The 27,105-nt window shown below is 34.6% G+C and overlaps 1 protein-coding gene across 1 annotated transcript; it reads right to left on the minus strand.

Moving 5' to 3' along the window:
- Positions 1-26,125, minus strand: LOC117336157. The gene is made up of 3 exons (XM_033896543.1): positions 25,745-26,125; positions 5,606-5,772; positions 1-1,645 (listed from the first exon to the last, which is right to left on the minus strand). Exons 1-3 carry the CDS (start codon positions 25,894-25,896, stop codon positions 1,596-1,598), a joined length of 369 nt encoding a protein of 122 aa, XP_033752434.1. The 5' UTR covers positions 25,897-26,125; the 3' UTR covers positions 1-1,595.
- Positions 26,126-27,105: the final 980 nt, after the last annotated feature.

Raw genomic sequence — 27,105 nt, forward strand, 5'->3', positions numbered from 1 at the left:
TTGTCTTTTCTGGAAACAGTTTATTTTCTTATGACTCAAAAATAATTTTCAAAATTACTGTATGCCAAAACCTTATTGTACTAACAAGCATATCTGCTATCAACAAGCACGAAGACTTAAAATGGCTATAGAAGAAATATTGAAAGGAGAAAAAAAGTATTCCAATTTATAATTATATGACGAAACAAAATAGAAAAAAAAATCGCTTTTATCAAATTTCATATCTGTAACGTCGTTTTGTCAATCGTTTGTAAGGATGAATTAGAGGTTGTTGTTTAGTGAAGGATCGATCAGTCTTGTGTTACTCACATGGAAAACTTACAACGAAAAGAAAATGGACATGGCTGAATATATTCTTACCTCTCATTTCATCAATTCTTGCAGATAGGTTTCACAGATAGCAATACCATGTTGACAATTATTCTGGTGCTATTACAAGTTTGGAAACTATTAAATATCCTAGTTTGAAGTCAGTTCTTCGTCATTATCACAAAAAATGCAAAGAATAAGACTTTCTACTTTCCCCGATTTGAGATGAGTTTTTGCTGGTTTCGGGGAAGTGTAACACTGCATTTGAAACAGAAAAAACTTTGCTTTTTTTCAAGCATTAACATTTATAGATGCCACATATACAGCAGAGCTGATGTTAAGGTTAATTTGATCTGACACCAAAGCAACATACACTCAGGCTGTGGTCGAGATAGCACCACTACCATTATAAAATAAAGGCTAAAGATCCTCGATATGTGGGCAGTACTATGGTATTGTTCTATACGTCGGTACCGCTAGAATGTAACTTTAAGGAGCGAAAACCAGGAGTCTTCTTTAATTATTAAGATAAGCTTCTGATTGCCTCTACTTTTTGTTTCGAATTCCCTTGCAATTGATTTGAAGTGAGTTGTGTTAATATATGTCTTATATAATCTTATATAAATCAGAAGGCGGTCTACTATTTGCTCAAATGTTTCAAGAATGAAGTCGTGATCTAGATATTGTTAGTCACTACTCGTTGTCAATCCATATAGTATTTTAGTGAAATAAGCGATGGAAATATGAACGTTCCTTTAAAATTCGGCCAATACAACAATTCAAACCTGTTTTGACACCTACCTACAGTTTTACAATGAAATGACAGAAAATGGAATTTGAACAGACTCGAGTAAATTGACATGTTTGTGTTCACATAGTGATGAACCGTCGAACCTGTCAAGATCTGGACAAATAGTCGCCGCGAGACACGGCGGACATGAGTTACCGTCTGGAAGTTTGACACTTTAAAGAGAAGAAAATACTGAATACAATCCGTTCAGGTACCCTAGGCAACGCGATTCCCACAAGCTTAATGTAATATCCTCATCAACAAAGGCAATGAAATATAAAGAAACCTATATTATAAGAAATGACATTATCCTGGAAAATATATGTAAATAACACCTATTCGCATATAAAAATATTGAAATGAATTCAATTGTTCCTATTTTTTTCTTATATCTTAGTGTAGCTAGATCGGGATTGCCGTTTAAGTTCCCCCACGGCATTCTGTTTCAAGGAAACTATGGGCAATTCTTCACCAGTCCGACGATAGAAGATTGGATTCATCTCCGTTGATTGATCTGTTTCAATAAAGACCTCCTCTTTCTTTTCCCTGTAACAATAATGTGATATAGAATTAGATGATTATAAACTCTGAGGCCAATAGAGACATTATAAAAAAATGTGATAACATGGTCAAACAATGGCGGCCAATCCAGATACAAGATGTAATGGAAAGCATTACTTACGTATATAATAATCAATTTATTCATCACAAGATAAATGTAAAATTGGACACAGTAGAACAAAATAAATTAATCTAATTGATTAATTACTGTAGTTAGGTCCTAGAAATGCCTGACTGGTTGGGCGGCTTAGTCTTGTGTAACGCCCTGTTTACAGCTCGGACCATTTTCAGAGATGGTGAAATAAGGCCTATCAATCTTTGTAGTTTACTACAAACGTTACAGATGTTAAGGCGAGGTAAACATATTCATTACGATAAGAAAAAGAGTCTATCGAATACGTTTGTCACTTATCCAGGGTTACATATGTAAATTTCACAAATGTTGCTGTTTTATTTGGCGTAGCCGAGGGAAGACAATATAATACTCGGTTGGGAACTGATATAGATCACGGTGATATTTAATACGATCGGAAAGGACATAATGAACTGGTCGCTTGGTTTTGTATTGGTATAAAAAGGAAAGCGCACTTTAAAAAAGAAATAGAGGTTATAAATATCACTTAATGCGTTCTATGTTTACCCTCGGTTGACGTCATCGAACAAATCGGGTTTGAATTAAAGGCATCGCTTCCCCAACGTGGCAAGTTAAAGAGACATGGGTGTTCATTCCAAGTGTCGAGTATGTCTCTAATTTTGATTTATACAGTAACACTTTAGGACTTGGATATAAAAATAACACTTTACCCATGGCTTAAATATAGTGTACTTATACATGTACTGACGGTTAAGTCACAGTATACATTTTTTTTTGTATGTGTTCCGAGATCGACTCATGAGTTACGGACTGATGCTAGTCGAGATACACGTGATTGGTCTCTCCTATCCGTCATCTTACGTTAGGGTCAATAACACCTGTTTATAACGTTCTGTGTATCGCCGGAGACCCACATTAACAATTGGTTATTGACGGTATTGTGCTTAGTGTCACTCTCAAAAAGATTTTTTTTTAATTATCTCAATGTAATAATGTCATGATCTGAAAATCTGCCCTGCAAGTTAGGGCGTAAGAATTGTACCTCTTGCCCCCATTGCATGATCGTAAGAGGCGACTAAATCTGGGATATTATCTTTTCTCTTCTTTCTCAACAACTTTCTTCTCTTCCTTATGCCTCCCTTGGGAGTGCCTCACTTTTGGCCTTTAGGTGAGCATTCGCTCCCGTGAGGAAGACTTTGGGTTCTGTCCCCTGTCCAAGACATACCAGTCTTAAAACATGGTTGTCGCTTCTCCTGCTTAGCACTCAGCATTTTGGAAGTGGAGCGACTGGTTTTCCTGTTGTCATTATAATGTGACCGGATGGGGTGTCCTGTTGGGTGTTTTTGGCAGTATGCTTCAGTGAGGTAGCACTATAAATCGGCAAAAGTTACGGAAAATCCTATGGAGAGTGAACACGAATATACCGCAGCCTCCCAAAACACACATACGCACAAACTCCATGCATGCATATCGCACGCACGGGAGGCCGTCCATAAATGCATTTAGCCGTTGATAGGACGTTAAACAAATAAAACCAAAAACCAAACCAATACAAACCAATATATGAAAATATCATATTGGGCAGATTTTCCAAGCGTCGTTAATTTTGGCTAAACGACTTTATGAGCGCAATGAAAACTTGCAATAACGTTACGTAATGCTGTCTACACTACAAAAGGGATGTCTTATTAATTGGTCTCGAGTGCGTTGGGTTGGTGTATTCTTTGTCCACTATTGACCGATGTAGCTTACTGATGCGTTTTTATATACGGTATAAGGCATTTATTTCATTTATTACTTAATCAATATTTCATGATGTTATTAACTTATTTCTTTATTTTAGACTTTGAATATTTGTTTCAATATCCATCCAGAGTTATAATTATCATTTCTATATTTGTAGAACAATAGAAATGGGAACAGGACAGTTTTATTTATCTAGGAAAAGCAATTTGTACAATTATAGCCTTTTGATAAGGTTGATACATTATTTTATAAACTTGAAAACAACTCTGGCTATAATTTGACATTATCAATGCATGAGCAAATGAGCTAATTATATATTGTGTACCTTCTTATGATTTAGACACACAGACAGCCAGATGGGATGTTTACAGACGGAAAATTGATAACCAGATTTTCAAAACGCAAACAGATAGAGGGACACAGAGCGCCATTAAAGATTGAATTGTAGAAAATAAATATTTATTTATTATTGAATAATTCCATGTTTAGTACGTTATTGCTTCCATTTGTTTTAAATTATTGACACTTTATATAGTAATTCTGTGTAATGTAATACGTTCTGCCGAGGTTAAGCCCTATACTAATACACAATAGTATGTTAAGGCAATTTGCTGTATAAACGCCGTGTTTCGATAAATTCATGACGCATATTGGATCTTGTTACTGTACAATCCTAAAATGAACGTTTTCTTATTAAAATAAAATTGGAAAGAAAATCAATATATGTAAAAGAGTGAGTGTAATCATTGTGGAATGTTCAGTGGCTCCAGTGTAATACAAGTAGCAGTCTAGAAGGTTATTTTAAAGTAAGATGGAAGTAGTGTATGTATATATCATGCTATTTGTATTTTGTAAAACACATTAAGTTGATTTACAAAATGACCTTCCCAATTAAAAATGCTCGATTCTACTTTGTCTCTCCATATTTAGATGCATGTTTGGCATTCGTACGGAACTTTATAAGTACATTTAAAGTGAACTTTTGTTGTCTAATAATCTACCAAATAAATGGTATATGAACTGTCATCAATGTACAAATCAGCGAAGCTCAGCAAACGGACAAAATGCGTCTGAATTAATACACAAGAACAACTTTTACATAGTTTCAAATATACCCAAGCTTCCAAATACCATAAGAAACCATACTACAGCGTCGACATACCTAAACAAATATAACACAGCATCCTTATACCCAGACAAATATATATCACAGCATCCTAATACCCAAACAAATATACCACTTCGTTCTAATACCCAAACAAATATACCACAGCATCCTAATACCCAAAACTGACCTCAGCGGCCAAATACTCTCACAAAATTTACTTCAGCTTTCAAATTCCCAAACAAAACATACCACAGCGTCCAAAAACCCAAACAAAATATACCACAGCGTCCAAATACTCAAACAAAACTGACCACAACGTCCAAATACTCAAACAAAACTGACCACAACGTTCAAATTCCCAAACAAAACATACCACAGAGTCTAAATACTCAAATAAAACTGACCACAACGTCCAAATACTCAAACAAAACTGACCACAACGTCCAAATACTCAAACAAAACTGACCACAACCTCCAAATACTCAAACAAAACTGACCACTACGTCCAAATACTCAAACAAAACTGACCACAACGTCCAAATACTCAAACAAAACATACCACAGCGTCCAAATACTCAAACAAAACATACCACAGCGTCCAAATACTCAAACAAAACATACCACAGCGTCCAAAAACCCAAGCAAAATATACCACAGCCTCATTTTATTCAAACAAATATACCACAGCGTCCAAATACTCAAACAAAATATACCACAGCTTCATTTTATTCAAACAAATATACCACAGGGTCCCAATACTCAAACAAAACTGACCAAAGCGTCCAGATACTCCAACAAAACTGACCACAACGTCCAAATACTCAAACAAAATATACCACAGCCTCATTTTATTCAAACAAATATACCACAGCGTCCAGATACCTTCTGGTAACGTTATTTTTGCAAGCTATACTGCAGTGACGTTATATCATCTATCATTGATATTGTGAAATGGAGATATTCTGCCTTGCACTCTTTTGTATAAGATCTATTTTACCTGGATTACAATGATCATCGTTCATGCAGTCTTCAATTAGTTTGGCTATGTATCGCTCTATAGAAGCCCGCCCAGCCCGCTCCGCCATATGAGTGTATACACATGGAAATCCAACGCATCCTCGTTTCACTGGAACACTTGGACCTCGGTCTTCTAGTAATTCATTCCTGGAAAAAATAACACATCGATTTTACTGATTTGAACTGCAAAAACAACAACAATACCATAGCAAAATATCTGTAGGAACATCAGAAACGACGATAAAAGGAACTGAGGAGTCACCTAACTAAAACAATCCTTGTAATAATTAGTGATGATTTCACATCGTAGAATAAATAGGCATGTTTACATGACGAATGGACGTTCCCTTGGTGACAGTGCAATGTAACGTTATTTCAAGCTTCCTTTATGGAAATGTTTGCTGCATTAGTCGCTGGTTAAATCACGATTTTAAGTTGATGGTGTCAATTAATTAATTTGTTGGGGAGTAAACGAGATGGAAACACTTCCTGAAAAAATATTGAAAATCTAATTTGAAATTTAAGGACAGAAGATTTCTTGCTACCTGAACTTCAACAGGCTTTGTTGTATAATAAGATTCGTAACACACAAATCAACAACATCCAAAGCTAAAAATATTTCATCACATTAAACAAATCCTAGCTATACCATGTGATTTGTCTCACTTTCTATTTGTGATAAGATGAAACATGTTATGCAACGTTGTAAGGCACGATATATCAGAATGCTTCAATTCATCTATCTTATCAAATAATATGTCTCTTTAATGTAATGTGTTTTTCCTTCCTTTTTGTATGTGTTTTGTTGGTTGTTTTTGTTTTGTTTTCTGTTTGTGTCTGTGTGTGTTTTAGCGAATTAATGTCAATAAATGAAATAGGTAGAAAACAAAAGCCACCCTATTATGGTATAGGTTATCTGTTGTACCTATGGTAATGACGGATACGGGTAAATTTAGCTATGACCAAGAATAGATAATGGTCGTTATAGAATTATTGATGACGGTAGAGTTGTAACGAAAAGATCAGCGACTCTGTATTGGCTACTGTAGTGGCGTTGTATAGATAGTGGTGTGTTTATCTCGAAAAACATTGACAAAAACACATAAATAATAAATGTCTTACATCGTGGATAGATGTTATCGTCGTGTGTCTATATATGTGTTATTGTGTATCGATAGTGTTCATACAGGAGGACACCAATCGCAATTATTATGTAGGTTGTGGTTTTATATTGTTAAGCGTTCAATCAACAGCCATTGTATTCGAACTTCATTAGCATTGTAAATAATGAATACAACGTACTTGCATCAACATTTGTGTAGAAAGGGTTGCACTGTTATACTAAAACATAATGTAATTTTCAATGACGAAAACAGTAAAAGTTACATTTTAATAGAAAAGACGATTATTCCATGCAACTGCATGATAGTTCTGTGTTTTGTCGGTAAATTTAACATGAAGATGGTAAATCAAGGAAATGGAGAATAAGGCAAAAACGGTAATAAGCAAAATATATCATAATCCACGGTAGACGGAGTCATCATTTACACATTCATCTAATTATTTATGATTTTTTGCTGATTATCAATTAATTATTTCTAATCACTTATCAATTATTTCTTATTATTTACCGTATTGCAAGTGTGTTTATTCAGAACCACAATCAAGTTTTTATTAGAAATGGAATCATTTCGTAAGAAGACCCACCGAGAGAACGATTAGGGCCACCAATGGTTAAGTGGGTCGATTCCCATACATACAATTGCCCGTGATTGTCTTTGTTAAAAATCTAATACTCTAACATTACATTGTGTGTTACGTCAGAACGACTGAAGAACTTACTATGGATTATTGACCATACGGTTGTACGCAGTATTTACTATTTTTTCGCGTTCTTCACATTAAACAGTTAGCTGTAGATCTGCATTATAATATAAACGTCTAAAAATTATATATTTCAAATCACGTGTCTGCCCTGAATACGGAATCTGAAATCGTTTATATCGGACATTAATGTATAAACATGATCACGAAAAGAAAAAGAAATGATTTAATGAAAAAAACCAATATAAGTGTGCTGAAACTGTACTCTACATTGCAATCATAGTATTAAAATATTTTTTGAATTATTTGGAAATAATACTTGACGTGAGAAAGTATTGACTGCTTTGTGCAGAAAGAGACCATTATTTGCATTGTCAAGGCTGACCCCTTATGTTTATATTCTCTGTTGTTACCCCAAGTGAAATATACAGATCTAGTTAAACTTGCTTACACGTATATGAATTATTGCTTTAACATCTGATTGTTGTATGTCTTCAAGTTGTAATTAAGTGACAAACATGTTGTATGTTTAATTCCATTTCTAAGCAGAAACACGTCATTCTGAGATCTTACATCTATCCGTTGCTGACACTGATTATTAAAGGAAATCATACACGTTGCTTCATATCTCACGAAAAATGCAAGGTCAATGACACTTTTGATTTCATTATTTGTTCTATAGACAGCCTGTATGTCATTAGTGTTCCTAACATGACAGGAAAGCTAACTACAAAGAAATATCGATTTAGGTAATTAACAATATAGTTTGATAATTCAGCATTCTGGGTAAAAGTAAGTTTCTATTTTAAGGACATAGAAAAAAATGAGGATGGAATAAGTTTTGTCAATCAAATATCTAAGGGTATGCTTTGACTACAAATAGAAACTTATACCACAATCTATGTATTATCTTAGAAAGAAACAATCAAACATCACCTATATTCGTGACATTATTAACTATTAACGTTAATTGATGATAAAAAAGAGAGATATCATCTCTTGAGACGACCTTCCAAGCCTCCATGTTTCTTTGAAACAATCGTCATTTCAGGCCACACTAAGCCAATTGATTCTGACATTCAAGTTTGGTTCCCTGAGTAAGCTTTATTCTTACCAACAAATTAGGGATGGTGCAAATATATATATGGTAGTATCGGTGCATAACGCACCTTCCTGGTCATCAATTAACGTCACAACTGATACAGTGATTGATAGTTTCTGTATCACGTGATACAGTACTAATTACCTGGTGTAAACTTGCAGCGACTGAGTTACCAGTAAGGTACCACTCCGATAGAACTTGGTCTCCGATATTTCCTGTCCATTTCGATTGCATTATTTATACCGTATATGTAAACATCATTGCCTTATTTGAAATGTCGTATATCCTCATGGATGATTTGGTTTTTAATTAAACCGCTAGTTTTAAAATATAAACATAACCATATACATTTAGTAGCTAAGATAATGACCATACCGTTATGGGACAGCTATTTTGAGTTTAAACACCTATTATTCCCAATATTGTAATAACTGGGAAATAACGTTTGAATAATCATCAGAATGGAAACGTGGAAGCCTATATTTAGGGCATTTATGATACATTTGCGATATCACATCAATGAACTTTCTGTTGAAGCTGATAGACCATATATACAAAAATGTAGAAATAAAACAAGCTAAAATAATTTGATTAAATCTGGAACTGATTTTTCACAACAATGGAAGTCGAGCATTACATTAATCAACAATGTAGTTAATAATCGAGGTAAAAGTCGATCAATTAAAATAGAAAAACCTAATGAGAAACGAAAGACATCATCAATCCACACAATAAAAAAAACTAGATGCTCCAAAAAGGTTAGCAACAAACTGGGACGTCTTCGACCGGAACACAGTATGGAAATCACTGCAACCGACGACATAATGCTCAAGTCTTTAATGAGGCAATACTGTGGAATCGAATAGTCGTTTAAATCGTTAGTGACATTTCAATCTCACTCTAACAATCCGTTAGAATACCATAAATTGGTTAGATATTACAACATCTTGTCCATAAACCAACAATGAGTAGTGGAACTCCTAAACAACCTACTCATTCCGGCAACCTTCCTTCGGTGATCTTAGTACTCACATGTAAATAATACTCACATGTAAATAATACTCACATGTAAATAATACTCACATGTAAAAAACACCTCTTTTATCAATTTAATAAAGGGGGAAAAGGAATGTGAATGTGCCTCATACCGCTGGTTTGTCCCATTATGACTTATCCAGTGATAAAACTTGCACAAGCTTACTACTATTGACAATTAAGGGTCATCTAAATAGCAAATTCGATGATATATCACAAGCGTACAAATCACTATTAAGACTAAATTTAGCGAAGGTAACTTGATCAGTTGCTATTGACAAGTTATTTGTTAAGATGTTTTGAAATTTTAGGGGGAAAGTAGAAGCTCATGTGTTTCACATATATTGCTCAAAATAAAAACCAAAGCCAACAAGAGTCTAAACGCACAAAAGGAGCATTTGCTTGTGCGATTCGCTTTGGTTTACGTATAACCCTTATTATATTTTAAGCTTGAAATGCAAATGGCGTATATGAAGATATAGCACAAATATGGCAAAACGGATGAGAATAGAATAAGTGTTCATACGTATATAGAGTCAATTCCGGTAACACAACTGTGCCTACGTTGTATTGTATGATTTCGACACTTATTAGCACAACGGCATAGCTTTGTTTTCATGTTTAAGTAGTAGAGTTATTTGTGACCTGCTGCATCTTACCAAAATGTAATTCTACAGATGAAATTTCAAGCATTAACAGCATATGAAAGGTGATTTTGAGAAGAAACTGTAATGCCAGACAAACATTTCGGTATGTTGCATGGATATTTTTTACCCAAATGTGAGGATATGGTTTCTTTAAAATTCAACATTTATTTTCGATATACAGGACTCTTAAAGTTCAAATAAGTTATACAAAAACGTACGAAAATGTATACAAAAATACTGGAATAATAGGACTTCAGATTTGAACTGCATTTCGTTTTATTACACACTGACGTACTAGTTTATATGATTACTTTCCTAGTTTGTACGGTGGCTCTGATACATATCTGTAGTACAATTGATGTTAAACAGTAAATGCTGTGGATGGTGGTCGTTTTGAAGTATCATTATTCCATCTGCGTAGACACCTAATTTCCACTTGTCAAATGATGGCTGAGGTTAATCAGCTAGCAGGTCCTAATCCAGCCCTGTCTTTACTGTCGTGTGTAGAACATGACGGTTCGGAAAGCTGTTACACTGCCGTTACATTCAGAATCACTGACTAGGTATAATGGCCTCACGCCTCACAAACTATCGAGATCTGGCTGATGAAATGGTTTGATCTTTAAAGTGATGATATATTGGTATGCTAACATTCCGCTATGGCCAGCCTCCCCTTTTATTGGTTTCTGAACAATGATTTTATCTAAATTGTCAGGTTATTGTCAGATAGACAATACCTGGCCGCAAATAATGGGAATTTACATGTATGATATATATTTTGCACGCAATGTTATATTTCTGGGTAATATAACAACTGGATAACTAAACCACTTAGTGTTGTTACTGAAATAGGTGCCTTTACTAACTGGCCATCTGTTATTCCTTCCTTATAACCTACCAGATTAATGTTGTCTGTGTCTATACGTCCTTTTCTATCACTGTCTAGCTGATATCAATTGGCAAAAGTAGTAACAAAATGATACATGTTATATTTTTAAACCGCTTTAAGTTAAATTTGGATAGTCTAAGGTAGGTTTGGAGTTCTTTAGAAGACAATATTACCAAATAGCGGGTTGTTTTATTATCTATTCGTTTAAGTGTAAATACTTTCGTTGTATCGCCAGGATTCAGGAGAGATTTTAACGCGTTTTATCTTAGTGAACGGTCAATTTAATATATCTACTTTACCTTTCTTTTAACAGCAGATACTCTTATTGTATGTATAAAGATAATTATGCCTTATTTTTCTTGATAAGAACATGCATCATATATTGTTACTGATGAAATGTTGCAGTAAAAAAATACCGGATACTTGGTTGAATTAATTCTCGTACGTATGCTTTTTTTTACTACCCAAGTCAATCGCAGACACGATATGTTCGAGGGAACAACGTTCTGTGTGTAGAGGTAAGATTTAAACAATATCATTCTTGTTATGTCAATTTCTAGCGGTTGATATTTTAGCTTTTAAAATTTAGTCTCTAAATTAGATAAAACTTCTTTACCGTATAACCCGGACACATCAGGAACAACAGAAAATGCTGTCAATTTTAACTCAAAATTTATAAAACAAGGGGCAGAAAATTAAAAAAAAATATGGACTTGCATGGAGACTTTTAAAAGGAACCAGGACGCTAAGACGATGTGTTCCGGAGGGGAGTTAACGTCTACTGTACGCCCGCCATACAAATCTGGGTCAAATCCGGGTGAGGTCACGTTCTCCAATGAGAATAAAGGTGGTGACAACGGGACCACTATACATATACGAGGGCTGATTGATATGTTGTGAGCCTCATATTGAGGAATTTGAATTTTGGAAGGACAAATTGTATTATTTTTTACCATAATCCCCTTTATTATCTATACACTTTTGCCAGCGATGTTTAAGGGCCTCAAGGCAACTTTTATAGAACTCTTTTTCCTGGCTGTTCAGAAAGTCATCCACTGCATGCATGACGCCATCATCGGATTGAAAGTAAATGCCTGAAATAGCTGTTATCAGTTTTGGATATAGATAAAAGTCTGATGGGGCCAGATCAGGTGAATAAGGCGGATGCTCAATCAGTTTAAAGCTACAATCGTGAATGGCAGCCATTGCAATTGCAGACGTGTGAACAGGAGCATTGTCCTGGTGGAATAACACTCCTTTAGTGAGCGTTCCGCGGCGCTTAAGTTTAATATTTTCCCACAACTGCCGCAGAAGTTAAGCATAGTATGTGTCATTGATTGTTTGTCCCTTTCGGAGATAATCTATCAACACAATACCATTTGCATCTCAGAAAACCGTGGCCATAGCCTTCCCAGCTGATGGAACAGTCTTTGCCTTCTTTGGCCGGGGCGAGCCAGGGTGCTTCCATTGTTTTGATTGCTGTTTAGGCTCCAGGCAAAATGATGGACCCATGTTTAATCTATAGTGACAAATCTCTGTAGAAAGTTGGCAGAATTTTCCTCAAAAAGGTTAAGATTAGCACGCGATAATGTGCGTCTGGTGTGCTTCTGATCAACTGTCAGAAGTCTTGGTACCCATTGGGCTGAAAGCTTTCTCATTGCAAGATCCTCGGTCAAAATATACTCTTTCCTGTGAAATGCCAACTCTACTTGCTATATATCTTTCTGTGACTCGTCTGTAAGTCATAACAATATCATGAACTTCATTGACCATTTCTGGGGTTGCAAAATTGACAGGCCTTCCAAGACGGGGTCATCCTCAAGGCTCTGTCGGCCGTGCTTAAATTCTGCCACCCACCTTTTCACTTTTTATATGGAGGGGCATATTTCTATATCATTATGAATAAACTTAGGTGTTAAAACTTTTTTTATGCAAATATTCGATCACCGCTCTTTCACCGATTTTGTCCATTTTGCAAAAACCGCTTGTCTTGTTTACTTTAGAGTGCTACCTCGTCGATATAAACTAACCAAACGAGACCAGTCCTTGGGTAAACGGCCTTTAATAGTTTGAGAATAGTAGGACTTAATAAAGGACATCCTTGAGTACCTCCTTCAATACGAGTTTCACAACATATCAATCATCCCTCACATGTACAGTATACCAATAAGCATTGAACTCGGCTGACCTAATCACAATGGAATATTTCCTAAGTGATTGACTATAACATGGTCGCCATCAACCTGTATTTCTCTAAACTTTGTGTTGTTGATTTCTCCGTCAGAATGCGTCATTTGTCAAAGAAATCTAGATAATAGGAGCAAGTCTTGAATATCGAATCAACTTCAACATGTCAACACCGTTGGGAGTAGAAGTGTTTATTATCTAGAAATAGAGAATTAACTATTGGGAAATGGCTATAGATAAAAATGCATCTGACCTCTCTTATTAATACAAACTGATGACATTATAGTACAACGTGAAGTATTACATAACGTTATGTGTAACTGTCTTTGCTTTCAATTTAACAATAACCTTAGTTTTTAACAAGTGATATTTATAATATATTGGTCACGAAGTGCCTACATCACGATATGGGGTCTAACAATAAAAACAATTCGTCAAGAGCAACGGTATGCAGCTATCTAATCGGTGATTTTTTTAGATATACGGTAGAAAATGCGACTACTTGTCGATACCATATGGAACTTTTTATTCACTATACCGTACAGTACATACCAATAAAAGTATCACAATGAAGGTTTAAGTTCAAGTCGGATAAATGCAAGATATAACCAGATTATCTAATCGTCATCTTAATAAACTAAACATGTAAAATGGTCAAATAATGTGTATCGATATGCATATGTGTATTGTCATGATTGGCTGCGTAATTTGTCATGCACGCAATTCTTGCGAAAAGTCTGGATTGTGTAACTTTAGTTTCACTTAAATCACTCAAGATCTTTAATTAATGAAATAGATACAGGTCCATACTAAAGATAATTCCTTACAAATCTACTTTTTAAAGAATACGACTTATGCTGTAATGCTTTCCGCCGTGAAATCCCTTGGGTCAGATATTCAAATGCTGATAAGATTGGATTATTTGAGGTTTGGAAATTTCTAATATGACTCCGAAATGTTATATTAAACGTTAGTTAATAATATCCCAAGTTGACAATTAGAGTTTGTATCAGTTGTTGGTTCCTCTACAAGAAATCGTAGTAATGTGACCTGAGAGGGCTGTATATGTTTTTCCAGAAAGTGATTTACTGATTTCTGAAGCAGTTCTTACTGAATTAGTTTTTTTTTTTAAATTAATCCTAACTGAAATGGTTACAGGTCATATGCGTAATCTAGTTTAAAGAATCTCATATTGACTATATTATTCGAACATATTTCAGGCCCACAAATAGTATTTTTATTATGCATTGATAGCGATCGCTATCTTAGCTGAACTCAATGTTCAGGAATATTGAGGACAATCAAAGTGTTTGCTATATAAAATTGTTATCTTAAGTTCATAGGCGCATAGAAGGCTTTTACTTTCCAAACATATCTACCTCTTATACAGACCTTTTAAATGTCAAACATGACACCGTTATTTACACACTTCCCTATGAAAATGTATATCATCGCATCCAAAATTACCGTATAGTATTGTATTTTAGTCTATATATACTAATGTTCTGCCTTAAGAAACAGTGTGATGATTTACATACACTGTGAATGATGACACCAGATTAGTGCCAAAGACGTGTCTCACACAAAAGCAAGTGTCTAATGTTATACTATGGTATCGTTATCCGTGCTGTATAAACCCGTGTTCATATATCTGGTCACCATCAATCCATTCTACTAGTTACATTAGCGTGTGACAACAGTGCATTCCAACTCTTATATCCTTTAACCAAATACTAGTCCAAATCATCCAGTGATAGAAAAAAGTGGGGAGAGGCCAATATCCATTCAGATCCCACGCAAATCTACTGACACTTATTTGGTAACAAATGAGAACAACGTATTATCGAAAGAGTGTCCGGGATAGATAAAGGGGCTGAGGTGTCAACAGCCACCACTCACGTCGATTAACACTAAAAGCAGGTTTTATTTATGTGGTCACTTTGCTAAAATCATGATCATTGTTGACCTAATTATTCTCTATCAGCTATGCGTCACTACTTTTGTTGTAAAACACACGACACCTGTTGTCATTGTCGTTTTTATCTATGTCGTTTTTATCTATATGATAAAAACGAGATGCCAGTAAAGTGCACTTCTTTTCACTTATTTCATCTTTCTTTTCTGATGATACACATTTGTGGAGATAAATATCTTTTCTGCTTTCTCCTTATTGCAAAAATGACTTTTTTTTAAAGTCTACAGGACAATTTTGTCGCTTAGCACTGATTGCATGTCTCGTTTGCGCATTGCTAAGCTTTCCATCGCTCATTATAAAACTAAGATATTTTTATATTACACCACTAGGATCATCGTTAGAATAAACTGTTGAATGTTGTTTGGTATGAGCGCTTTTCTAAGGAACTGCAAAAGGCAATACAAGGAGTTGGTATGTACCACGTCAAAGATGAAATATGGTGGGAAGGAAATCGTGTGAATATTTGAATTTGTATTAGCCAGGTTATCGTTGAAATTGGAGGTGAAATCTCCAGACTATGGGAAAACCTATCCGGACAGAGATTGTTCAAAATAAGATCATGTTTCTGTTCATAAGACACTTTTTTTGGCGGTTAAGCTACCTATCTTTCTTGCATATCAGTATTCTCAACTTGATGATTGTATGTTTGTTTTAGTTAAATCTTTCAACAACAACTACTAAAGGTATAGTTATGTTCCTTTACACAAAACAAATTCAGCGACATAAGTTAAAAAGAATCCAGTTTCACTTCACAAATTTACCAGGGACGGCTATATCCCGGAAGAGTTGTTCGAGTTTAAGGGTTTTAGGGTCAAGGTTACAGTTGCTTTATTTACATATTGGTATTATTTTATCGTTCAAGAGTAATGATACATCTCTTGAACATCTCAGCGAGTAGATTAATAAATGGGTTAGGTTATTCTGATGAGACAAGTTTGTTGATTTCAATAGTACAAATATATTGATAAGAAATGAGGTGCCTCCCGAATATAAGTTTTCGAAATTTGATAGCAAACATTTAACTTAAAGTCAACTTTGGTCGGACATTCTGATAAAATAGTCAAATGAACTATTTCAGAAATAGATCTGGTGAATATCAGTCGAACGCATTTAGATATGAGTGTTACAAATACTTTTCGGTCTGCAAAGTCCTGACCAAGCAAAACTGTCCTATTATTTATCGACATTCTTATTCTGTACTATAATCCGGTTGTTTCTTGGATCGGTTTTTCAAGTCTTACCGACTTTGCCTCTATCTCTCTTTATGGAGAGCATGTTACTTTATACAGAGCAGTAGTTCTGTCAACCAAACGAATTTAGGACCACCAAACTAAGCTAAGACAATCAAACTACGTTACAAAACCCAGACCAAGTTGCGACAACCAGACCCAAAGTTATGACAACGAGACCAAGTTATGACAACCAAACTAAGTTACAACAACCAAACCAAGTCACGACAACCTGACCAAGTTACGAAAACTAGACCAAGATATGACAACCAGACCAGGTTACGACAACCAGACCAAGTTACGACAATCATACCAAGATACGACAAAGGTACCAGGTTAGGACAACCAGGCCAAGTTACGACAATCAGACCAAGATACGACTACTAGACCGAATTACGACAACCAGACCAAGATAAGATAAAGAAACCAGGTTAGGACAACAAGGCCAGGTTACGACAACCAGACCAAGATAAGATAAAGAAACCAGGTTAGGACCAGGTGAAACAGTGATGCATGGATAACAACGAGAAATTAGGCGATTACATATGTATCGATTTTCGAACAAGGCAATAAATTACTACTGCATTATTCAATACAATGAGGAAACTCGCTAGAAGGCATCCGGCAAAGTTGTCACGGTTACATTGACACTCCAACTGCCAATAAAATAATCAAAATGACACTGTCTTTGCTATAAGTTTAATCCCCTCCCAGTATGTTGGCATTATCTAATTAAACAGGATGAGAGCCTGCATACCAAAATGTTCGTCATTTGGCGAACTCTTAAAATCATCGTTTGCATTTCGTGCTGTATAAGGCTATTTGATCCTGTGGTTGAATCAGCTTCAATGAAATTTATATTTTAATGTTTTTTACACTCTTGGATATAAGGAATATATCTTAGACAGGAGTCATACAATGTACCCAAGTTATAAATAATCCATAAAAAGGACAAATATTTGTGTCTGATGCAGGGGAAGTTATCTCATTACATCATAAAATCGTGTATGAAGACAATTATGTAATGGTAGGGTTGTACATTCTTCGATGACATAAGTTTTCAGGTGTGACATTATCAGTAATAGGAGCCATTAAGGATTGAACAATCGGGCTTACTACACTTGCATACCTAGGTGATAAAAATTTAAGATGAGTGAATCTTTTATATGCATGTAATTTCCCTTATGAATATGTCTTGTTTCTGTATACAGTGTAAATCTACAATGGGATATTTTCCCGAGAAGCAAACACTCCCCTATCATAAGGATTAATTGTATCAAAGCTCAAAGAAGATATGGTGAAATATTAAAGATAAAAGTCGACATTCTTGAAACAGTAATAACAACATATAATAAAAAAGAGGATGTTTTAAAAATTATACAGCGCCCTTCTTAGATATGCTGTTACATATTATCGGACGTCCACCCCAATACTTACAGGCAAATAATGTGGTCATCGTGTAACGCTTATAACAGGAAATCCTGTACATTATATTGGCTATCGCACTTGATACCAATAGAACTAGTTGTATACGTCGACCGGGGTGAGGTTCGTTATCGATATATATAATTAATGAGAGATTAACAACATACGTTTTTCATCTCATACAGGGATAGTCGATTCAATGTCGAGTTGTGATAACCAGATATTAGTTTCTTGTTATATAACAGATAAACGATACACATCAACACAATATGATTGCATTGTTGATCAGGGAACAAAACATGGAACATGATATCACAGTTCATTAAGGTTTGATATTCTCAAAGGGAGAACAAACATTCCCCCCAAAAAGGAAACTTACTTATAGTTTTCGGAGAACACTAATAATTTTCATGTACGATTTCTCGCATAAAATTCGAATATTGTGGTTTACTTACACAACGGACAAGCTTATAAATGACGTAATGTTTTGTTTTTAAGGTAAAGGCGGTGCCAGATCAGGCAAAGAGTCGAAATGCAACCTACAGTCAGGGTCATATAAGGACTGATGTCAAGTTGACATCAGCAGTCAATGTCATATGAGGAAGGGTGCTTAGATGAAATGTATATGTATAATCATATCAATTAAAACGGACTTTTGAAGAAATATCCAAGATCCTATATGTTTCATACCTTCTTTGTCCTAATTCCGCAATAAACACTGCCTTATTTGTCCGTAGTGAGCATTCGTCTCTCAAATGAATGACTTGGAGTCCGTCCCCTCTAAAAAGTTTATGACACACCAGCTTAAATGTTAGTATTTTTTGAATGGGACAAATGGTTTGCCCAATGTCAGTATCATGGATCGGGTATGTTCTGCTTAATATCTTCGACAGTAGACTTCAGTGGGGTAGCACTATATTGTAGGAATCACTTCCGCCCTATCATAAGGAAATAATCAAAAACATAAAACATCCTCCAAAACGCACACAAACACACTTACACGCATATCACATACAGGGATAGCCCCGCTTAAAGAGTAATGGTTGTTGATAGGACGTTAAGTAATACTACACTAAAACAAAATTGTAGTGGCAATCATATTTGGAGTGTTCAGTTAAATTGTAAATTAAAAATAGCACGGAAAAAAATCCGGTTTTTGTGTACTAAATCTGTATTACTGGGGTGACAAAGAAACCAATGTAGTGAGATGAGCTAAAGTATTGCATTATGTGTTAGCATTATTTCTAAATGAATGTTCCTCTTGTAACCTTTGTAATGAATGTAATAAGTACAAAATCAATATTTATCGAAGACTGAAAACATTCACACACAAGAAGAGTTCTACAAAATGCAAACCTGAAGGTTTATTGGTATGTAACAATTTAGTACCAGCACAAACGTTTCATAGGCAAAACTGCAGAACACACGACGGGCATGTAATGTGTATATTAGAATGATTGTACCTTGATGACGTTTTTTGGTCAACAGAACTGTCAATTACACGGAAGTGACCCCTTAAAATAGGTATTGTTGTAACCAGAAGTACGGATACTGCGGTAGAAAAACTTAGAATTGGATACTTTAACAAAGCAATATTCTCCAGCTTGGTAAGTTTCTCTAGTAGCATATGCGACACCTTATCGAACAATACGCGGGTAATAACAGATATGTATTATTTACACTTACTTTTACAACCACTTCAGCAAGTGTTTCACATCATGTACGTTATAACCTGAATAGAGATGAGAGAAAATATTATTGCTATGAATGAGAATATTCATCTCCTCGCATGTCTAATCTTCCCCATACAGGATCTGATTGTACAGTGCTAACAAGGTCATACTTTGTCTCATTAGGGTACTATCCTGTTACGTGCCATGTCAACATGAAATCAGGCAAAACCAAGGATTGGATCAAAGAATCATATACACTGATACTTTCGGAGGCGGATTTGAATATTGAATTTCTCGGGGAAAAGTTCTGTAAATGTTCGAGGTAGCTTCAATTTTGTTGTTATAGCAGTTTCGGGGGTTTGGGTTGGGGAAGGTGGTTGTTCCTTACATGATGTAAGTTAATATATTTATTGTGTTTAAATCAGTATTCAACAGAGATATTATACTTCGCTAGTATTGTTATCTTGCTTATCAAAATAACATTTCCGCCTAGAACCGATTGTTAAAATCCATGTGGTATAAGCGACTGCGATTCCGAAAATCGAAAACATACCACAACGCATATCAACAATGCACAGATTGTTAATTTTAAAAAGATATCCTAAATTTAGTTAACTTGAAGGAACTAAGAGTCAATGAACACATTTATCAACGCCAATGTTCATAGCAAGTAACTAAAGCAACTAACGATGAAGTACGACAAATGATTCGTAATTACGAGATGGTCATCATATAGAGTGCAATGAGTCTCTTAAGGACTGTTGACAGCCATCTTTGTTTGTGGTAGCGCTTTATTGACAAACTAACTTAGAAAAGCTTGCAAAAGAGTTTTCTAAAGTGCAAACTCTGCACTATATAGCATCTTCGTCTGTAAATTGTTTCCATAGCTTAAAAGAAGATTATATAGGTGACAGTATATATGAGTGATATCCCTGAATGTAAACGAAAGACACAATTTATATCATTTTTTTCTTCATACCAAATGTTTCATGCTCGTGATCAACATATTAAGAATAATCCTATCTGATATTAGTTTTTTTATAAAGTTGCTAATCCTTGAAGAGTCCATTTACAATTTAAGGCGTGTCATCACATTAGAGTTACCAAAGGTCAATTCCACTAGAGAATGTGTGCTACATTAATTTGTAGGGCTGTATGATAAGAGGCCTAATTGATAACGTAAGAATCAATTCATGTTAGTTTAGCTGAAAACAAATTGCTCAAGCTGCTTAAAATATCTTCATTTTTTTATTATTATGGATGGGGATAGTATATTTGAAACTGGTTTCCTTTTGGAATATTTAGATTTCACAAATGTACACATTTTAAATATTCTGCAAACCAAAAGAGTTTTAATCAAACGGGAATAGATAAAGTCTATAGATATCTTTTGTCTGGATTTTCTTTCATCTTTTTTTTTTTTTTTTTCAATATAATGTTAACTTCTTTGGATTGTTTTATATGGTTTTGTTTTAGAACAAAAATATAACGAGATGCTTTTTATATTCGGGTAGATATTATCTTAATGTTCTTGTTCACTAGAGGATAAGCGACAATTTAACTACATAAAGTTGTGTTGAACATTAAATGTTTTTATCAGTATCATCTGCTCACGAGAGGAATATCAATGTTTCGTGTCACTGACCAATTAGTGTTACGTTACCACAAGGATGTATCCACATTATCTAATATCGCTGATTTCCAAATACATGAAAAACGAAAACCGCCCATTAAGGTGAACATTACCTTGATTAACTACCTCTCGTCGATGTTACCAATCAGTTGTTAATGGATCAAACAATAAATGTGTGCATTTCTGTTACCAAATGAACAAATTATTTTTTTGGTTTATTGGGTGTTAATGTCATCTTCTCTTTGAGGTTAGGTAGTAGTAAAGTTTTTTCACCTTTTCGAAGATAAATGTTTTAGAGCAATATAAAGGCCTGAAACGGTCAGTCATGAAACAGAATGACCATTTGAAAACCAATAAGTCATTAAATAGCTAATGTGTAAGACGTGCCGACGTGTTGTATTCAATAGATCTAGCGTATCACAGAAATTTTACATAATTCGCGACTGTCGGTGGAATATATAGAACAAAGTGGTATACATCACAATGTAGTGTGTTTCATCATTTTATGATGTTTCATCATTTTATGATGTTTCATCATTGTATGGTGTTTCATCTTTGTAAGGTGCTTCATCATTGTATTGTGTTTCATCATTGTATGGTGTTTCATCATTGTCTGGTGTTTCATCATTGTCTGGTGTTTCATCATTGTATTGTGTTTCATCTTTATATGGTGTTTCATCATTGTATGGTTTTTCATCTTTGTATGGTGTTTCATCATTGTATGGTGTTTCATCATTGTATGGTGTTTCATCATTGTATAGTGTTTCATCATTTAATTGTGTTTCATCATTTAATTGTGTTTCATCGTTGTATGGTGTTTCATCATTTAATTGTGTTTCATCATTGTATTGTGTTTCATCTTTATATGGTGTTTCATCATTGTATTGTGTTTCATCATTGTATGGTGTTTCATCATTGTATGGTGTTTCATCATTGTATGGTGTTTCATCATTGTATAGTGTTTCATCATTTAATTGTGTTTCATCATTTAATTGTGTTTCATCATTTAATTTGTGTTTCATCGTTGTATGGTGTTTCATCATTTAATTGTGTTTCATCATTGTATTGTGTTTCATCATTGTATGGTGTTTCATCATTGTATGGTGTTTCATCATTGTATGGTGTTTCATCATTGTATGGTGTTTCATCTTTATATGGTGTTTCATCATTGTATTGTGTTTCATCATTGTATGGTGTTTCATCATTGTATTGTGTTTCATCATTGTATGGTGTTCCATCATTGTATGGTGTTTCATCATTGTATGGTGTTTCATCATTGTATGGTGTTTCATCATTGTATGGTGTTTCATCATTGTATAGTGTTTCATCATTTAATTGTGTTTCATCATTTAATTGTGTTTCATCGTTGTATGGTGTTTTCATCATTTAATTGTGTTTCATCATTGTATGGTGTTTCATCTGTATATGGTGTTTCATCATTGTATTGTGTTTCATCATTGTATGGTGTTTCATCAAATGCGTGTTATAGAGTATAATACTTGAGAACAATATCAGATTTCCTCTGACCAGAATACTGTCTGTGTTAATTTAATGTTAATCAAGATTAGTATACATGTATCTTATGGCTGTTAGAGGTATCCAATATGTTCTTAGAATGTTAAAGTCTGACATAAAGGGTAATTCCCACGATTTAATACATTTAACTTCTTAATGTACTCGTTTCATTTTACTAGGCAAGGACACCGAATAACGTCTCAATTCGTCATAAAGTTCTGCTTTAGTATGATATTCACTATCTACACTGAAGTGTTGATGTTTAATTTGTAAATTAATTGCTTGATTTGAAGTATCTTTACCTGTGACAATTAACAAGGTTCGTTAAAGAGTTAACGGTTTTCACTTGCCGTTAATATCGTATGGCAGTGAACCATGCTTGCCAAATGGGAAATAAGAAACAGTGTATTGTGATAGTCTATATATATTGAATTAGTAATGTGTGAATCCGGGTTCAGACGACCCTGAAATAATATCCATCAACCTTGATATAGAAACTAAATAGAAAGCAGTAATAACATCCAGCGAGTCCTCTCCTCAGCGGACTATCTTTACGTCTCTTCACTGATGATCTCTTTGGCATCAACTTTTAATGATAGCGTTGATAAAGTGTGACAATACACACACATACGCATTTAAATCGCAATTAACTGACAAGTACAGCATACCCCGGCAGGAATATATCATAACATTGAGATATTTTAATTCAAAGGCGAGAATTTTGTAAGTGAATTGCATTACGCATGTGGGTTAATGTTGCGTCCCGTTTTGTTGCTCATTAGTGTATTCATGTAAAATATACATTGTTGTACATTGTTGCAACTTGTACATTCCAATGACGTCACATTGTTTACAGATCCCGCGTTGTGTCTGCACTGCCTGACACGAAAGCGTCATTCTGTGTTTTTTAATGTTTTTGTTAGTTTTCTGATAATTCAATTGATCAGGTATGATTAAACAACCCCAATCAATATGAGGTGTGATTGTAATTTTAAGTTTAAACCGCATGTTGCGAAAAATACTTCAACTTTCACTTTGTCAGTGCATTCGTGATCGCAGCTTCGATCGGCTGTCATGGCAACGACGAGGACGGTGGTTTCATCACAGTGACGAATTTACAAACTTGCATGTGTACAGCCGAAAACTTCTAACTATACCTTATGTCTTTGGAAATCATCTGTAAATAATTAATTGAATTAATTACGATCCATTGCATTCGTTTATGAACGTTTGTTCGTTTCTATATGTCGATTTCGATACTTAAAACACTGAAGAGTTCCAATATTGGAGAATGAACATTAACACTTGCTCTATGAATCGTCCTAGAGCACCCGACTACCCTAAATCAATACGTATGAAACAGGTACGAGCGTGAAGGTAATTGTATGAGAGCAACGAAAAGTGCTGTACATTCTTACGAAAATGACAAACATCGTCAAAATTACTTAAAAAGTAGTCAATTAATCGACATTTCTTCAAGTAACACCAGTTTATAACGCCGTTATGTAACCATACTTGAATAAATAGAAGAATGTACAGCACTTTTTCTCGGTTTCTTAGCACGATGAATAAGTGTATCATATTTGTTTGTACGACAAAATACGTTGGTCGGGTGCTCTGGCCATATTTACCGACCAAGTGTTAATGTAGTCCTTCGTGCCGGTCACGTGACCACGCGAAAACACGAGGAACGACGAAAACATCCCGATAAAGACGTTGGACACCTAACATTAAAATCCGATCAAAAAAACAAACAGAACTAACCGGGAAATCATTAAATATTGAATTTATATTAAAACATGATGTTTTTTGTTCTTTTTAATTATAAATGCAACATTAACCCACATGCGTATTTCCAGAACTCATATTGATAAGAAATACAAGTTAGTAGTATACATAATATATAACAAGGTGTCACTTGGCTTTAGATTAATGGTTTGGAGATTCAAATATTATACGTAAAACATCTTACCATTCGTTATTGCATTATCGTACTATTTGAAACAAGGTTAAGCAACTGAAATTTGGTTTAAGTTATTGAAAAGTGCACGTTAAGTCGGCAGCAATTTTTTATTTTTTTTTTATTATTATTATTATTTTTTTTTTCAAATAGCTTAAACAAAGAATAATATGAAGGATAAACCCTCTTATACTCCATTGCAACTTAGGATACTAGACTGACAATCAAGAACGCAAACTATCAATTAAATTGATAAAAACAGTTGAAACGTTATACATAACATGCTCCTAAAGCACTAACGGATATTGGAGCATTATTAAAACATAATCAGGTCACTGGATATTATGATTTTAATTGATCAATAGATAAAAGAACGACTCAACATCTAAAGGAACATGAAGGTAAGTGTGAACTGAAATTATAAAACCATTATTCATTTCATGTGCCATTACTATTAGGTTAAGATTATAGCTATCACATTTGAAAAACTATTCAGACTATGTTTCCCTGAAGATTTCGGATTGCAGTTGGTCATACGATATTTATGACATGAGCGTTTGAAGGCATATCATTTTGTATATTTGTTAAATCTCTTTTTCCATGACAAAATGAATTAACAATGCCCTTTTAAAGAATGATTCGTTTAAATTTATTTAGAGAATCGCGGAACGTTAACGCAATATAATACTGAACGTTCGCTTAAATCAATTACATCACTAAATGTTAGAGCTCGTGCCGAGCTTTATTTGCCGGCACAGAAATGTTCCCTTGTCGATAACATTACTTGAACTATCACTAATATAGATTAGCAAGCAAGACAAAATCTGCCTATCTTCATTGGTGGGAATCATCGTCTGAATGATAAATAACGAACTGCATAACAACCAATACATTTTTATATTGTCCTGTAATACTCATACAGCACTTTAACGCCGTCTCGGACGAAGCAAAATATTCTTTTCCTTTTTCATATATGAATGTCGTTAACACTTTATTTTCTGACTCGGTGGTGTGTTTGTACTTACCAATACTCGCTCTGGTCATCGGCTGCTGGCTCCTTTGGTACCACAAAGTTTTGAAGTCCAAAAGGATAGGCGAGTGTAACTCTGAGAGTAAGCAGAAGGAACAGGGATATAGTTAATATTTCTGTAACTTTCACTGACATCACTCGGTCCATTTAAACTCGAACTTTAAATTTGAATATAAAAATCTAACGGGTTCCACCTGTTTCCAGTTCAACAGGATATATACATGGAGTGATCACTTTAATACCAGGTGGAGTTGGTACTGCTATGTAGAGGTAATGATGAGTTAAGTGATATCTGTCAGATCCGTGCTGTGATCAATATGACTAGCTGGTTGTTTAGGTCCAAAGTACTGATGGCTGCCACAATGCCTTGAATTATATATGCTTTGAGTATCAAGTGAAATTTCACAGACTCGTTGTTGTAGGCATGAGGGAGGAGCAAGTTGTACCCAGACGACAGGTCCTGACATCAATCAAACCGTAGGGGAGTGTTCTCTGTGAACTCTATATTTGGTTGTAATGACATCACTGGACGTGAGCGTCCGGTAGAAATTATACTAATATACCTGTATAAAACTGCCCGCCTACAGTTAAATACGTAACACAGTTGTAAAGGATTGTAAAAGGACGCAAACTACTCCTATGATAAATATCTTATTGACGTAATTCATTTCTCTATTTCGGCTTTGTTTGTGAATGACATTCTGAAACATCTCATCACATATCCCACGGATATCCGTAACTGTTTTACAAATCAACCTTGGTTTTAGGAGTAGTCATATAGAATAGATTTCTATTATTGAGTACACTGGTGACTAGTTTTACCGGCTTGATCAGGTCGTTAATTGCGTATTTACAGTCAGCTTATCAATTGCATATGTTACTATTGATGTTTTGTACAAATTCACCTCGTGCAATGTGCTTCATTGTTTTAACCGAGTACCAATAGTCCTGAAATGTTAGCAATTTAACTAGTTTTTATGCCCCATTTATTTTATTTTTTTTGTTTTAAAGAGTTCAATTTGATTTTATTTTTTTTCATTTTTTTTAAATTTTGCTTTTAATTTGATTATACAAAGTGTGAAAAGAAAAATTATGAGATTTTTGCTAATCGTTCAGGAACATTGATTTAATGACAGAACTTAGATAATAAATTGATGACACATCAATTGAAATTAGTAATATTAAATCATATCCATACAACTATTGCATATGGACAATATATATGTACATATAAATTGTATGCTTTAAAAAGATATACAAATGTAGTGTGTGATATCTACATCAGATATTCTTCCATGATATTTCCAATTATAACGATTTAAAACTCCTCTTTCAAAACCTTTAAAAAGGTATGGT

Source organism: Pecten maximus, chromosome 10, assembly GCF_902652985.1.
Source record: "Pecten maximus chromosome 10, xPecMax1.1, whole genome shotgun sequence".
Lineage (NCBI taxonomy): Eukaryota > Metazoa > Mollusca > Bivalvia > Pectinida > Pectinidae > Pecten > Pecten maximus.